This window comes from Grus americana, chromosome 13, assembly GCF_028858705.1.
Source record: "Grus americana isolate bGruAme1 chromosome 13, bGruAme1.mat, whole genome shotgun sequence".
NCBI classification, from domain to species: domain Eukaryota; kingdom Metazoa; phylum Chordata; class Aves; order Gruiformes; family Gruidae; genus Grus; species Grus americana.
In genome coordinates, this window is record NC_072864.1 from 5,641,750 (window position 1) to 5,656,973 (window position 15,224).

General features: G+C 39.7%; 2 protein-coding genes across 2 annotated transcripts in view; both read left to right on the plus strand.

Moving 5' to 3' along the window:
• The window catches only part of LOC129212424 (polycystic kidney disease protein 1-like 2), a 42,763-nt gene extending 37,782 nt beyond the window's left edge, over positions 1-4,981 (plus strand). Inside the window, exons 40-43 of the mRNA XM_054840991.1 lie at positions 596-806; positions 2,186-2,287; positions 3,388-3,519; positions 4,377-4,981. Of these exons, the coding sequence (XP_054696966.1) occupies positions 596-806; positions 2,186-2,287; positions 3,388-3,519; positions 4,377-4,502 (571 nt within the window). The 3' untranslated portion in view covers positions 4,503-4,981. The remainder of the gene's footprint in view (positions 1-595; positions 807-2,185; positions 2,288-3,387; positions 3,520-4,376) is intronic.
• Positions 4,982-5,021: 40 nt separating this feature from the next.
• GCSH (glycine cleavage system protein H) lies at positions 5,022-15,123 on the plus strand. Its single transcript, XM_054840758.1, has 5 exons — positions 5,022-5,180; positions 8,812-8,891; positions 10,106-10,169; positions 11,665-11,796; positions 12,328-15,123. The coding sequence occupies exons 1-5, from the start codon at positions 5,060-5,062 to the stop codon at positions 12,423-12,425; spliced, it is 495 nt and encodes a 164-aa protein (XP_054696733.1). The 5' UTR covers positions 5,022-5,059; the 3' UTR covers positions 12,426-15,123.
• Positions 15,124-15,224: the final 101 nt, after the last annotated feature.

A 15,224-nucleotide genomic window follows, 5' to 3' on the forward strand; every position in this document is an offset into this window, starting at 1 on the left:
ATCGTAAGGACAAACAATGTGCTACCTTTAAAAAGGGTAAGTATAAGTATTACCAAGCTGGTTTTTTCAGCTAACATGAAGACTTAACTTGCCTCAGCTACAGATCACAGTTCTGACTTCCAATCTTTTACGTCATTCCTTACAGTACCTTCTCACACAACTTGTGGGAAATTAGTTAAGCCTGTCACAGCCACTAGATCTGCTAGCTGCACAGCACCAGTAACCCCATCCTCTTCAACCACACATGCACAGAAGAACCTGTCTTCCTTTCTAAGGGTCAGAATTTGACGGTAAGTTTGCATTAGCTGCCTTTAAACTGTGACTTGCTAAAAATGGGCAGCATTTGGGCTACAGCCTAGACCCTCTCTCAGCTCTAGCTAATGCTGTTAAAAAAAACCTCTGCCATGTACAACTGAGCTTTTTGTGTGCATGCAGCAGGAAGTACAGATGGGAACATTCAAGTAAGATCTCAAGTCAGCTGACCGCTGAAAACAAGGACAGAGTGACTGGCATTTGCAGCATACTCGTTTATGCACTTCAAATACTTCTGTGTGCACAGTCTATTACACCTTTTTTTTTTTTTTCCTCCTAACAGCTGTGTAAGCTTTAATGAAACAGCAAGAGCTGATGCAGTTCTTGGCTACCTGATTGCGTTCCTAGTGCTCCTCTCCACAGTGAAACTGTGGCATCTCCTGAGGCTCAACCCTAAACTAAACATGATCACTTCAACTCTAAGGAGGGCGTGGGGTGATATCTCTGGATTCATCACTGTTATTGCAATCATGTTCCTCGCCTATTCCATTGCTGTGAGTACCACTGTGGTTTCTGTTGTTTGCAGTCTGCATCCAGGTACTGTCAGGTTAAATGAATTATTTCTGAATGCTGAAAGCAACATAGCTTTGAAATGTCAAATTGAATAAAGCTGCCTATCTGAATCTTAGGTTAGCAGCTTGAAGCCCAATTCTTCAGTATAAGTGAAATAGAAGTTAAAATATCCACTTGTCTGTTCTTCACAAACTGAAATTTAGTACAAAAATCACGCACTGATACAAAAAAATGGATTCTCTGTGTGTAATAGGTATGACAAAGAAGAAAGTACAGAAAAAAAAAACCATTTTCTGGATAAAGTTCAAATTGGGGAGAGTGCAGCAAGTGCCATTTTCTGTTTGGCTAGTTTTTAAGTGGGAAATAATTATTTTTCTGCCTATTATAGGAATACATATTATACAAATAAAATGATATTTTCATTCTAATGAAATTAAGGAATTATTGGACTGCAACTATTTACTGTTTTAGCTGAAATGTTTTGTGTAAATCTTCTGGCAGAGTGATGTGGGAAATTCAGCACATCTCAACTGCAAAATCACTGAAAAAAGTGGAAACCATCTGAGCCAAATCCAAACTGTCCTGCAAAGGGCAGTCCCATGACAAACAGGACCTCCTGCAGTCTCACACTGCCTGATTTCACGTTCCTCATCTCTCCCTCCAGCACCGACACTCTAGCAACTGAGTAGCTTTAGGCACTGGTGTGGCCACAAACTTAAAAGGTAAAACAAGTGATCAGCTCAGTTCCATGACCCAGCCTATTGTCACATCATGCAAGTGATGGAGCTGTGAAAGAAAGAGGCAGAGGGATAGAGAAAAAGATGAGACTGCAGCAGCCTCCATTTAAATCAAACTCAGCAGGCCCACAAGATATAAATGAAGAAAACAGAACCCTTTGCCTGAGGGCAAAGAAGAAGGTTGCTTGTTTGGAAGGATCTGTGCACCGAAAGGCAAGTGTTTGTGACTATGATTAATTTGGTCACTTATGCAGGGATAAATCTGCTCCTTGGAGGTGGGCTAAATTACCTTCATGATTTTGTCATGTATTTGCATATTTTTTACATATCTAGCGTCAAGGTGAGCAGATACAAGACATTGTCATATCTGTGATAAAAGGTCTTACAGCTAAACACATTCAGAAAGCGTGAATCCAGTTCTTAGCTCTAGATTAGTCATCTTCTGTGACCTTGCCTGGTGTTTCCCCTGTTTGTACACAAACAAACAAAAAACCAAAACACACAAAAAGCTTCATGGCTCTGATGACAAGCTAGGAGGGCTTTCTCTGAATACAGCAGTCATTAGCTGATTTTGCAGCTAGGACTCTGATTGTGACACAAGATATGCCTTCTTTCCTCTGCAGACAAACTTGATATTTGGCTGGAAACTCTACTCTTACAAAACTCTTTTTGATTCAGCAGAGACCATGGTCAGTCTTCAGCTGGGAATCTTCAACTATGAGGAGGTACCACCTCTAATTCTGAGAAATTTATCACTGTATAATTAGCATCTCAACTATCAAATATGCTTTGACCCAGAAAATAGAAAGACTTACAATTAGTGCTAGACATTAATCTAATTTTGCAAGCTCCACAGCTTCCTAAAGCAGCCACCTCTTCTCATCAAGACAAGAAAAAGACACCAGGTGAAATATATCTCACATCCCAGTAGATTCAGTAGAATCAAAATGAACCTTTCATTGAGAAAGGTGCTCACATTTTAACTAGATATGTTACTTATTGACCACAGAAAGTTTTGAGCAATTTTCTCAGCTGCAGAAAGAACAGTGAGCGATGCCTTGCATTTGTTCTTAACACACATCCATCAGCTTCTCAAGAAAGACAAGACCTTCCACAAGGGAACTTGGCTACATTTATTTTTATTATTCTTGACTTTTTCATTAAATTATTTCACATATTACAATATCCTTTGAATGACTCTTTGTGGATTAAGCTAGTTCTCAGACATCTCTGACCATGAAGCCACGCTCAGTGGATGTCTTTAGACCATGGATCCAATACTCCAACAGGGTATGGGTAGCTTTCAAGATCAGTAATTGGGCATAAAGTTTTTCACATCTACAACTCATATTGTTAATCATGAAAATATATTCCTACATAATAGCTTACATGAAAATGAAGTTTTGGGATTTCTGCACAACCCTTAGTTGATATGTGTCCATGACAGTCTGACTGGGCTTCTTTGTAAAGACACTACTAAATAAAAGCATACAGAGATTTCATCTGTACTTTGAAAGCTGAGGCATGATGGAGCTTCAGCTGTTAGTTCTGTGGATAAACAGATCTCCAGGCTTGTCAACTTTCAAGTGAAACTTTCATGCTGTTACATTCAAATGCAAACACTTAACAAACCCCAAATATTGCCCATATTCATATATCATATATAAAAAATATTCTATCTAAATTTATATATATAATATATATAGCATAATTTATTAGCCACGAAGATTTTCAGAGACAAACTCACTGTGTATTAACTGCTTGTATGTATGCTCTTTTTTTTTTTTCAATCAAAATATGTCATCTTACCTTATTAATACTACAGGTCTTGGACTACAATCCAGTTTTAGGCTCCTTCCTAATTGGATCCTGCATAATTTTCATGACATTTGTGGTGCTGAATCTGTTCATTTCGGTGATTCTGGTTGCTTTTAGTGAGGAGCAGAAGCACTACCAGGTGTGTTCATTGTGTTCATCTAAGCTCTCTTGCCATTTTTAACATTTATTGTGCAGTGCTTACTCATGATTTAGGTATTCTACCGTTGGATGAAGCCCATGTAAATTCAGTCCAACTCTTAAGAAGTCAACATTTACTCATAAAGCACACTTCAGATTTTCCAGATTTATGCTGTCCATTCCTGTTCAGACGAGTCCTTGTTCAGATTTAGTACAAGATCTGATTTGTAGCCTTCTGTTCAGATACTAAATCCAGCAAGAAAGTCTTAGACTTGTGCCCCAGCTCCATTGAAATCAGTGCCAAAACTGCTACTAAAGTCCATGAGGACTTTACAGCTCCCGTTAAAAATGTCATGGGTCAGTGCCTGGCTCATTCAAGCTATGATAACATGGTGTGAAGTCCAGCTTAGTATACCAGTACTGTTGAAAGTTCGTCTATGTTTTACATAAAGTCAAGGGAGATGAAAACAAAGGATATGGTCAATAGAAAACAAGATATTTTTAGCTTTTCTCTTTGACTTCATCTAGAAACGGCGAGTGGCTCATTGTATATACTACTAGTTGTATGGTAGCTGGCAAGCGAACTCCGGGCTTCTGCAGCAAGATTTCCATGGGCTTTCACAGAGCCAAAACTACATCTGTAATGTCCATGCTCACCCATGCTCACCTGGGACTTGTGTCTTGATGAAAACATCGACATGATGTTTTGCTTTGGCAGTTACTCGTGCTCTGCTTAGAGTGAAAATTGGCTTGTTTCACCTCAAATAGAGATTTTCTCTTGTGACTCTGGCTTCAGCAGAGACTGTATCCACTTCTGGTCTGCACATCTAAGTAACTTATTTCTCGTTGCTATTTTAGGCTTCAGAAGAAGAGGAAATTGTTGATCTAATGCTTATGAAACTTTTCAGTTTCCTTGGAATTAAATGCAAGAAGGAAGAGAAGCCAGTTACTAACGATCAACTGGAACAACCTGTCAACAATTAAATGCTAACCACAATGAAAATCACTTTGTGGGTGAAAGATTTAAATTTTAACTATCAGGTGCAGTGGCTAGACTTAGGTTATCGTGCCTTCTGACTAAAACGCTCTGTCATTCAACCAATAAAGTGTCGCTTACTGATGCTATTATGAAGTATTAGCAAAGAACAGTGCTAAATCTAAGATAACGTGTCCCGCGTGTACTTCTTGTAGAATTAGCATCTGTATTTAATAAAACACTGTTTGTCGCACCGTTCGTCTAACACCACTCGCTTTCTGCCAAGCAAGCGCCAGGGAAAGATGGCGACCCCGGAGCGCCTTCTTTCCCCCGGCCTGCTCCCGCCCCAGGCACGGCGGGGCACGAGGCAACTTCGCCGCCCGGCTGCCAGAAGGCTCTTCAGAAACCGTTACTCCCTGTCACGAATCCCGCCGCCGGCTGAGAGAACCCGGGGTCAGCCACCCCCTCTCTCCCTGCAACGGCTGCCGGTAACGGCCGCCTCTGACGACGCCCCCGCGAGGCGGGAGCTCTATGCGGCACCACCCCCCGCCTGCCCCCAGCAAAGATGGCGTGGCGAGCGCTGCGGTGGGTCGGGCCGGTCTTGGTGCCGCGCTGTCCGCGCCTCTCGCCGCCGCCGCGGGTGCCTGTGGCCCGCAGGTTGGCCACCAGCTCGCTGGTGCTGTCCGGTGAGTGGCGGCCGGGGGGCGGCGGGAGGGAGGCGCGGTTCCGCCAGGAGTCGTCGCTCCCTGTCAGGGCTTCCGGGAGCGGAGGGTGGGCGGCTGCAGCCCGCGGAGGAGCGATGCTGGCCGCGCTGCTGGCTGCCCCCGCTTGTCCGCCAGCCTGCCGCCTGCAACAGCCGGTGAGGGCTGAAGTGGCCTTGTGCGCGGAGTAGCCGTGAAGTTTAGATCTGTTTCTGGTGTGCAGGAGCACCTCGTAGTGAGGCGTGTGGTGTGTTTTAGCTGCCCCTGCGGCTAGGAAGAGCACGGCCGGGTGGAGCGGGATGCTGCAGCTTCCCCATGGCCGCGCTGGGCTCGGGCGGGTCCCCTCCGCCCGTTGGTGTCATGTGGAGTCGGGGAAAAGCCTCGCAAGATGGCTGAAACCTTGCAAGGGCTTCTGGCTGCAGGGGAAAGTTAATGCCTCCCTGCTTTTTGGCAGAGAGGGTTTCACCTGTTCCTTATCCTGGTGCTGACACTCTCCCAGTTATTCGTCCCGTCAGGAGCTGGTTCATCTCCTTTAATTGGCAGAAAACTTTTAACGTACTCTCATGCTGTAGATCTTCAGCAAAGCGTCCCTGTACCCTCCTGGCCCCAGCCGGAGGCTTCACTGAGTGGGCTGTGGAGAAAATGAACTTGACAAAGTGAATAGCTTTTCCTGGGATCATTGTGCCAAAACAGCTTGTTGCTAGCTCTGAGGAGGATCGGCAGCAGCACAAAAAAGGGGCAGAAGTGGGTGGATGGAGCAGGCCGGCCTGCCGTGGCCACAGCAGTCAGATTGGCGAGGGCAGCCAGGAACCTGAGCCAGAACTTCAGGGCCTTGGGCCTGTTCGGGCCGAAGAAGTTTGACTCTGTCTCGCCAGCTCCTGTGCCAGCTACAGAAGTGGTAAGGCAGGAGGTGGACTTGCATTTCAGTGCTCAGTGTGATTTTGCACTAATGTAGTTAGTTCTGAAAGTATCTGCTGCTGTCGAAGCTCTCCTTGAATGAAAGTTAGCCACAGAAGTCTGAACAACAGAATCCGTGGTACTTTAGCAAGCAGAAATGTTGAAAAGGTAGGAGAGGAGGAGAATATGCTATAAAAGTAGTGACTGCCGCTGAGAAGAGGTCATAAATTTCCTTCCAGATAATCTTTTAACCTATCTGTTTAGCTGCCTCCTGCTGCAAGGGAAAGGAATAACATTTATTAGTCAATCTTTGCAAATTAAGGGAGTCAAGATCTAAGCTTTTTTCACTATTCTAATTGTTTAATGTACCCATTGTTTAGATGTAACTTGAAGGAATAACATAAATTATGCTTTTGTTTTAGGCAGAGAGGAAAAATTTTGTATGCCTCTCTGTGGAGGTGTGACTTTTCCTTCACTTTTCAGGTATATATTTATGAAATATTTAATAGAGGCAGGCTAAGCTAAATGAAGGTCTGAATTCAGAATGTGCTAGTTAAGCTGAAACCAAAGTCATGTTGAAATGAATGAAGCTAGAGTAAATTTAGCTGCTCTTCTGAAAAAGAATGCTCAGAAGAGATTTGGTATGCCTTGACACTTCATATTTGTTTAATTTGATTTATTTGATGGGTTCAAAGTTCAAATTTTGAGATTACTTATTAACTTTTTAATTTGACCTTTATTTGCAGTGGTTTTTGTTACATGGTTAGAATTTTTCATTTTTTACCTTTTTCTTTTTTTTTTGTCCTACAAGTAGCTTATGTGCTCTTCTGACTGAGAACACTTTACTGCTGTGTTGCAAACTGATCATAGAAGTCTTCTGGGTTTTTTGTGGGTTTGGGTCTGTTTGTTTGTTTAACCTTGCTTTATAAATGAATCTTATACAATGTTATTCGTCTATATAAAAATATATTGGTTGGCTTCTTTATGACATGTGTAATGTCACAAATGTTTAGCTTGGGTTTGAGATTCTGTGTCATTCTCTGTTCTTATGGTTCATTACTCGCTTCCAATGAAATTCCTATGGGTTTAATGACCTAAAATGATTTAAGACATTTGATTTCTTCTGTTCATTAGAAAGCATCCTGAGAGATTTTTGTAGGTATAAATAATGCTAGCTGAAATTCTCTGGGGTTTTCGAGTGATAATTCCTGGGAAAAAAACTTAATATTTGCATTTTACTCAAAATTTTTCATCTACCGTACTTGCAAAAACATGTATTGCTCTACAGAGGTCTATGAAACTTAGGCCACCTTCAAAGACAAACCATTTTATTTTAGACTTGCTTCTCTTAACATGTGTTCAGACAGAAATAAGAGGATCACTACAATTGAAACAGCTTAAAATATGACTGACTGACAGTGGAAAGATTTTAGCAGGTCTGTGGTGAGAAGTTCAGTCTTCCTTCATGTATAAGTTGAGAAAATATACAAGGCTTTGCAGAAGTGTAATTTCTGTAGGGGGTGTAAGGAGTCCAGCCTAGAGGAGGAGCTTAAGAAGAGAATTTTGGACTTGGAAGGAAGGTCCAGCTGTACTACTTTGGCACTAATCACACAGGGAGCTCTGTTTAAGAAGTTATCTTCTCAGGCTTCTGGAACAGCCCTTGCCTGATTGAATAGATGCTACAAGTGAAAATTAAAAATAAATTTAAAAAGAAAAAAAGTATCTGTGGGAAACTTGGGAAGTAAGAAAATGGAAAAAGCAGGCTGAAAATGCTCAGAGTGACAAAAGTTCCAGGTGAATGTTAGCAAGAAAAATGTTGCCTGTTTCAATGTCTTCTTTTGAAGTTTTTCCATGTGACTTTATAAAAAGAATTGCTTCTAATAAAAGCTAGTACAAGCTGCCCTGAATCTTACAGATCTAAAATATGTCGAATTGTAAGATTGCTGTGAAGAGACTTAACATGGTCTTAAATAGGCTTATTTTAAAACTATACAGAATAACTACGGCGGTGTTCTCACAGCAATAGTATTAACAGAGAGCAAATTCTCTTCAGTAACAGTTACCCGTGTGAGTCACCTTATTAATTTGCCCTGTATTAATTTGCCTTAACATTATATAGATCTGTGACAAGATTAACCAGGGAGAAACAGACTCTGTAGGAAATGTCAGAGGGAGGGAAGGAAATAAGCCACTTTCGCTAGCTAGGTTGCAACTTTACTTCAACTGATGGCTCTATTTAAGTACTTAGAGATGCTGTAATGCTGACTCTGTTGCTAACAGGTCATTAACACTGGCCTTCCCGAAATAATAAAGTGGTTGTTAGAAACAAACACTAAATATACTTGGAAAAGCACTAAGCTATCGTAGAAATGCATAACTGTAAATTACACATATGTGCTTTACATTTATACTTTTGTTTGAAGTAGAACTACTCCTTTTGCTCCTGTATTTTATCAGTCTCTAGTTTCCCACAGGAGCTAGTGATACGCTCAGAACACCTAGTGAGCTTCTACCGCTTCACTAAGCATGTCATGAGCAGAACAAAATGCTTCTGTAAATTGTATATGCTGTTTAAAATATTTTTCCAAGGAAAACCAAACAAAACTAACCTTAGTAAACCCCCCCCACACACACACAGTTTAAGCCTGCAAATGTGTTATTGTATTTAAGTGAGCAATATGTCACTTATTTCTGAAATATCAAGCTTGTTTCATTTTAGCCCGCAAATTCACAGACAAGCATGAGTGGATATCCGTTGAAAATGGCATTGGAACAGTAGGAATCAGCAATTTTGCACAGGTATTGATCCCCCCCTCTTACCCAAGCCTGCAGTATTTATTTATGCATACCTACTCTTGTCCTTGCTCTTTGGACAGTAACTGTTTTTTTTATTGTTCTAATTGCATATGCTATATACACTGAGTCCAATTTTTGGACTTGGATCTATCACATTATTTGTGAAGTTAACGCTGCTTCAGCATTCTGATAAATTCTTAATCACTTTGGATTGGGCCTGTGGAGAGCTGAACTTGATGAGAGCAGAATTTAGAACTTCCTTTATTACTTCAGTTCTTATAGGCCTTGAGGAGTTTGTGGCTATGTGAAGAGGGTATCATGCACTTCTCAGGACAAATTTCCCTTGAACATGAATATGGTGTATTCCCTCTGGCTAAAGAACAATTGTGAATAGAAGTACAATCACATATATTTCTTACTCTAGGATAGGAATTCCTTTGGATTTTTTGTTTTGTTCTCGTACAAGTACTTGATTTGGAATAGTAACAGGCAAATACAGGATAGAGATTCACAATATGTGAAACTTAAGAAAATCTACTTTGAGAAGCTATCAGTGAAATGGAATTAATGTTTATTAGGACAAACACCATTTCCCATAATCTCAGTTTTCTGTGAAAAAATCTAATACTCTGTAGGGTCCCTAGTGTTTTGTGAGACAGGGTACATTTGTCAGTGAAGAGGCAGAAGCCTATTCTGGTTGAGGGGATTCTTATGGTGATAAGGCTCCTTATTAAGTCAGTAAGTACAAACTCTGTGCTAACAGCTTTCCAATTGTCCCTGTCTCTGGGGAGGAAGCATTGTGCTTTCTTTCAAATTGCACTGGAAGTAAATCCTCTGTGCTTTGTAACAAAAAGGTAATTGCCCCAAATCGTTGGGAACTTTGTCCTTTAAAACAGTTGTTACTTTAGCTGATGCTAAGAAGATCAGCAGATGTTATTTCTCATTCTGCCTGAAGAAATCTGTATATAAACCTTGTAACTCAGCCTGAGGGTTGTTCACACTGTAAGAGGTAAACAATAATTTGGCAGTTGGGGCATGATAACAAAACAGTTAAATGTTTAAAAAGAAAAGTGAAAAAAATATTAAGTCTTTAAAGAATGAGAATTAAATTTAGAGACAGAGATTACCTCTATACAGGTTTTAGAGTTACCGTATCAGATTTCTCTTATGTATAGTTTCTTTAATGTATGCTTTAATGCTTTTGTTTTTCTTTTAAGGAAGCATTAGGAGATGTTGTTTACTGTAGTCTTCCAGAAATTGGGACAAAATTGAATAAACATGGTAAGTTCCAGCTCTAATTTCTAATGAAGTTATTTTACTAATCCCGCTCCCCCTTTGCAAAGATGAATTTTATGAAGTAATCTTTATGTTCATTAATACCATTATAAATCTTCTGGATGCAAAATAAATGCAGGTATTTCTGCAAGAGACAGCTTTAATTTCAAATTCTCACTGTCAACAGAAAATATCTGCTTATTAAACTGTGAAGATATTTATTTAAAAATCAAATATTTGAAATATATTTTTGTAATAATTTTACCTATACTCTGTTTTCAAAATATTTATGCTTTGATTTGAACTCGCTAGTGTTTCAGCTGGCTTATTTGTAATTCTGCAGCTATGCATTTCATGAGTTGCACTATGTGAAACATCTAATTGGTATCAAGCTCTCATTTTTCTATGAATATACAGACTCAGTAATTTTGGGGTATCAACTGTAATTACAGGGTTTTGCTCATTAGCAATGTACATAACTGAACGACTAAGAATATAATGATTTTTAATTTTCCATGTTAAAGAAGAGTGAGCGTTAACAGGTAGAAAGGAAAAACCTATTCCTGTATTTACATGAAGAGCTGTCTCGCTAGTATATGAAGAAAAGATTGTCAGTAGCTTCAAACGTTGCAGAACCAGTTAGATTTTCTGAGGTAAAGTAGCAGGCCTTTCTTTTGCCATGTTTCTTGTGAAACAGGTCTGTATCAACTGTTATGGCCAAATCTATTTCATCACATTGAATGGTGAATGTTAGACAAAAGGCCTTTCTGTTTAGGGTTTTAATTAACCGACGTGTAGTTTTGTTTTATCTGGAGGAATTTCATTTCCAGTTAGTTCCTCTTTTCTACCCGTTCTGGCCTTAGTCTAATTCCAGGCTTTCCCAGAACACGTTGTTCTCTGATTCCTTGTGTTGATGCCTATCTGTTCTTCTGACAGCTCTGTGTTCCTCCAGCGCTTACCTTGTTTGCTTGTGGCTTAGAGTTACTCTGGACTGACATTGCTCCAGGCACCATTTCCATAACTGCCTATGGAATAGAGAGAAGGGAAGAGGGGCTGGGTGAAACTGGGATTCCTGAAATTGTGGCTGTGTCTAGTTTGTAACCAAATTATGTATAAAAAGGTTTAAATTGTAGATAGAAGGCGTGTTTAGGTCTCTTGCAGCAAGAACTGGATGTTGTTCCTTCTAACCCTCTATGAGATCATCTACGCTGTAGGGCTTTAACCAAAGGATTAGCCAAATGTAAGAAATTTCCATCCCTTCTGTAGTAGCCAGGTAGCTAGTATTATGCAAGTTCCCCAGAATAATTCAGGAGCATAAACATCACATTTAATGCTGCTGATCATTTCATAAAGTTGGTGACTTCAATCTCTTTGACATTTTTCCTTGCTCAGGATCAAGACATTTCTTCAATGGCCAGGTCATCACCAGAATATCTGACTACAAAAATAAAGCACTTTGGATTTTCCTCTTAAAAGCATTCAATCATATTCTGTGTTTCAGATGAGTTTGGAGCTTTGGAAAGTGTGAAAGCTGCTAGCGAACTCTACTCTCCTCTCTCAGGAGAAGTGACAGAGACTAATGCTGCCCTTGCAGATAATCCAGGGCTTGTCAATAAATCTTGTTATCAAGACGGTAAGATGTCATTTTTATCTTTCAGTAACGAATACCGCCTGGATCCTGGCAGTGCTGCTTGCGATCACAAATGGCTCTGCAATTCCTACTTCTCCCAATTTAACAGTGTGGAGGCTTAAATGGAATATATTGAATAGAGTTCAAGCCCAATAAAACTTAACATGAAAGTATTATTGTAGTCTTGTCTTTGCTGACAGCTGCTTTACAATTTGTTCTTTTCAGACATAGACTGTTGTTGAATTTAGATCTATTTCCCTTGATTGCATTTCTCTTTTTTGATACTGAGAGGTCAGGCTCTTTTTCCTCTTTCTAAACAGTGACTCAGAAGGCCATTTCTTATGACAGGTTGTTTGTTCATTTTTTTTAAAAGTATTGAAACGTTGTTTTGCCTGTATAAGAACTCCTTTTGATTCTACCAGGGCTACAGGGCTTGGATTGCCTACTGGCAGTACTTTTCTAAGGAAGTAACATGAATGAATCTTTCTTGTAGGATGTTAGCAACTGGTTTTCTTTTTAATTTCCTAACTACAGGTTGGCTTATCAAGATGACTGTGGAAAACCCTGCTGAACTTGATGAACTGATGAGTGAAGATGCCTATGAGAAGTATATAAAATCCATTGAGGACTGAACTGGAATAATGAAATAAATCCATATAAAATATTTCAGTGTAGTTTGTCATCAATCAGTGAAGTACAGAATATCCAGTTTTGGCAACCTGAAAAATACCACTTGTGATCACATATGCAAGGCCATAAATAACTGCAGTGATAAAAATGTTTAACATCTGCATACCTGCAAGGGCTTTTTATTCTGTTGTCTGATTTATGTAACTTCAGGATGTTATATTGAATAATTTGGGAAACAAAATTTATTTGCTAAATAAATACTTCCCAAGATTCATTTGACAATCATATCTAGTAACAACAGCCTTAATATGGTAATTCTGTAGTAGGCATGCGATTGGTCTCATAACTTGGACTACAGCTTTCCCTGAAATACTTTTCTGTTGCTCCCAAGATACTGAAAAGCAGTGCCTTCCTAACCTCCTAATATTTAATTATAGTTGCAAAGGTGTGACCAAAAAAAGGAGAAGCCGTATCAACTACCTCTTTGTGTGATTTTTACTTAACAGAATTATTAATCCTTTGTTTTCCTTCTGCATTTTACTCTGTAATCAATTACATACCTTTGAGGCAGAAGGTATGGTCCTTGTCCCCTGATTTATATGCTTTTTTTAGTATGCAAACTCATGCAATGATCGTTCACCAAGGTTCCAGAGTGGATTGTTTAGGCTGTATTTTTTTGTCTAGTAAACATTACCTGTATCACAAGTAATTAAGGAATTCTGCATCTTGTGCCTAGCAATTGTAGTGATTTCCAAAGAGTAGATACTTGTGCAAATTTTATTATCAGTAATAGTTTGACATGTAACATAGCCATGTGTGTCTGTCTTTAAGCTCAAGTGGGCACACTGCTGTAATGACATCACAGGAATGAAACTTTCACTTTGCAAACAAGTAAACTAAATCAGCTGATTCCATTAGACTTAATATTTAATGAATCCACAAATGTGCACTTAAAGTTGCTGTGACATCTAAGGGTGAGTTGTACAGACCTGCACTTTAGGAAAACAATAGTACAGCCGACTTTTGGTCTAAAACTTTTTTCCATGATTTTAAAGTAGTGATTAGAAGCTAAGCACAAAACAGGGAAGAAAACCAAGTATCCGTAAGTTGATCTAAGAGGAAGCAGGGGAGTGTTTAATCTATATAAGATGACAAAGGCAAAATTCATATTCCTTGGGAAGTTCCTTCTAACGGGCAGAAATACAGTGCAGGTTATACAGAAACCATTCTAATGCAGAAAAATGTAGGGCTTTCTTTTACCATCTGAAGGGATGTGAAAGTAATTGGTGTTTTCTCTGAAGTCCTAGGAGCTAATTTTTCACAGATAAAAGCCCTGCCAAGAGAGACTACTGTGTAAGATAAAACTTTCTTCTCCAGAGGAGTTAAACTGTGAGGTGACTAAGAGGAAAGAGCGGGTTTGACTGTTCCACAGGAATCTGAGCTTAGCAGGGGCTGATAAACAAAAGGCTCCACTAAACCTAGTGCAAGTGCTTTAAAAACTGTCAGTACTTATCTATTATTCACAGTATCATGCAGTATTTATTGAGACAACATTCTGGGCCCAGAGTGCTGGGAGCTTGATCCTAGCCTCTCACAGACTCCCTATGTCCGTTTGGATCTTTGGCCTCCCTGTGCACTTTCCAGAGGGAAGGAGAAAGCTTGTTTTAAATTAGAGTGAGAGCAGGCAAATGGAGATAGGAATGCATGAAAATGTTTCAATTTGATACTGTTCCTTCTACCCCTTTTTCCAACTTTATCAGTGAGTAATGGACCCTTCGTTCACTGCCATCTAATATCTGACCCTTGTGGATCTCCCTTTAAAGGTTAGTCCAGAGCATTGTAATGCATTTTATATAATTTTTCCCTTTGAATGTTTATATTTTTTTTCCTTTTGATCAATGAAATAGTAATTTCTGTAATCCCCAAAGGAACCTGGGGAATAGTAAAAACTGGCAAATCTGATCTCTTCCTCAAGCTTTGCCCTCATCTGTGTATTAGCAGTGTTTATAAGGTTACACGTGAGCATGGACAAATGACAACTTTCTGGAGAAACCATCTGAAACAGAATTCAACCTTTCTTGCATGGTGTACCAGTGGAGAATGGATGTTCTTTTCCTTGAAGAGGAGGAGCAGGAACCTCTCTGGCCCTAGTTCTTTTAGGGTTTTATATGACCTTAAAGCAACATGATTAAATTTCCTAATTCTCTTAAAATGGGAACAGTAACACTTAGGTGCTTTTCTGGTGTGGTTTATGCTGACGGCTCTGGTGTTCTGCAGTCATTTAGGCTAAAGAATGTCTATCAGAGCTAATACTTTTATATCTTTCTACAATCCACTCAACTACCTGAACTCTGCTGCCAAAAGAATGTGTTCTCGTTTGATGAATGCTACCCAAGCAGAGCTCCTAGCTTGCAAATAATCCTGTAACCTCCCTATGTTCAGCAGCAGCAAGAAGCCTGAGGCAGACCACCATGCACCTATTGGAGCCAGCCTCTGGGAGAGCACAAATGCACAACTTGCCAAGGTGTATCTGTGATGAATGCCTTTCATCAAAATAAAAAGATGGAGTGAATGTGTATTAGCTTTGGTCTGTGCCACAATTTTCAATGCTTTTGTATAAATCGTAGGGGAAAACATCAAACTTGTTCACCAGTGTGTGCTCCTACAGAAAATGAATAAAGGAGATGATTTTTTACAAAATAATCACTTTATCTGTGACCTCTTAAGTCTTGATCCTGAGTTTAAGAACTTAACACTCATAATTACTAGACACTATAGACTCAGTAGAGAGATTGGTTTTA

What these genes read in the sequence shown, in the direction of transcription:
- GCSH (XM_054840758.1), top strand. Translation starts at nt 5,060, where the DNA reads ATGGCGTGGCGAGCGCTGCGGTGGGTCGGGCCGGTCTTGGTGCCGCGC. An exon ending in CAGCTCGCTGGTGCTGTCCG is followed by an intron (nt 5,181 to 8,811) that starts GTGAGTGGCGGC and finishes GTTTCATTTTAG; the next exon opens with CCCGCAAATTCACAGACAAG. An exon ending in GACAAAATTGAATAAACATG is followed by an intron (nt 10,170 to 11,664) that starts GTAAGTTCCAGC and finishes TCTGTGTTTCAG; the next exon opens with ATGAGTTTGGAGCTTTGGAA.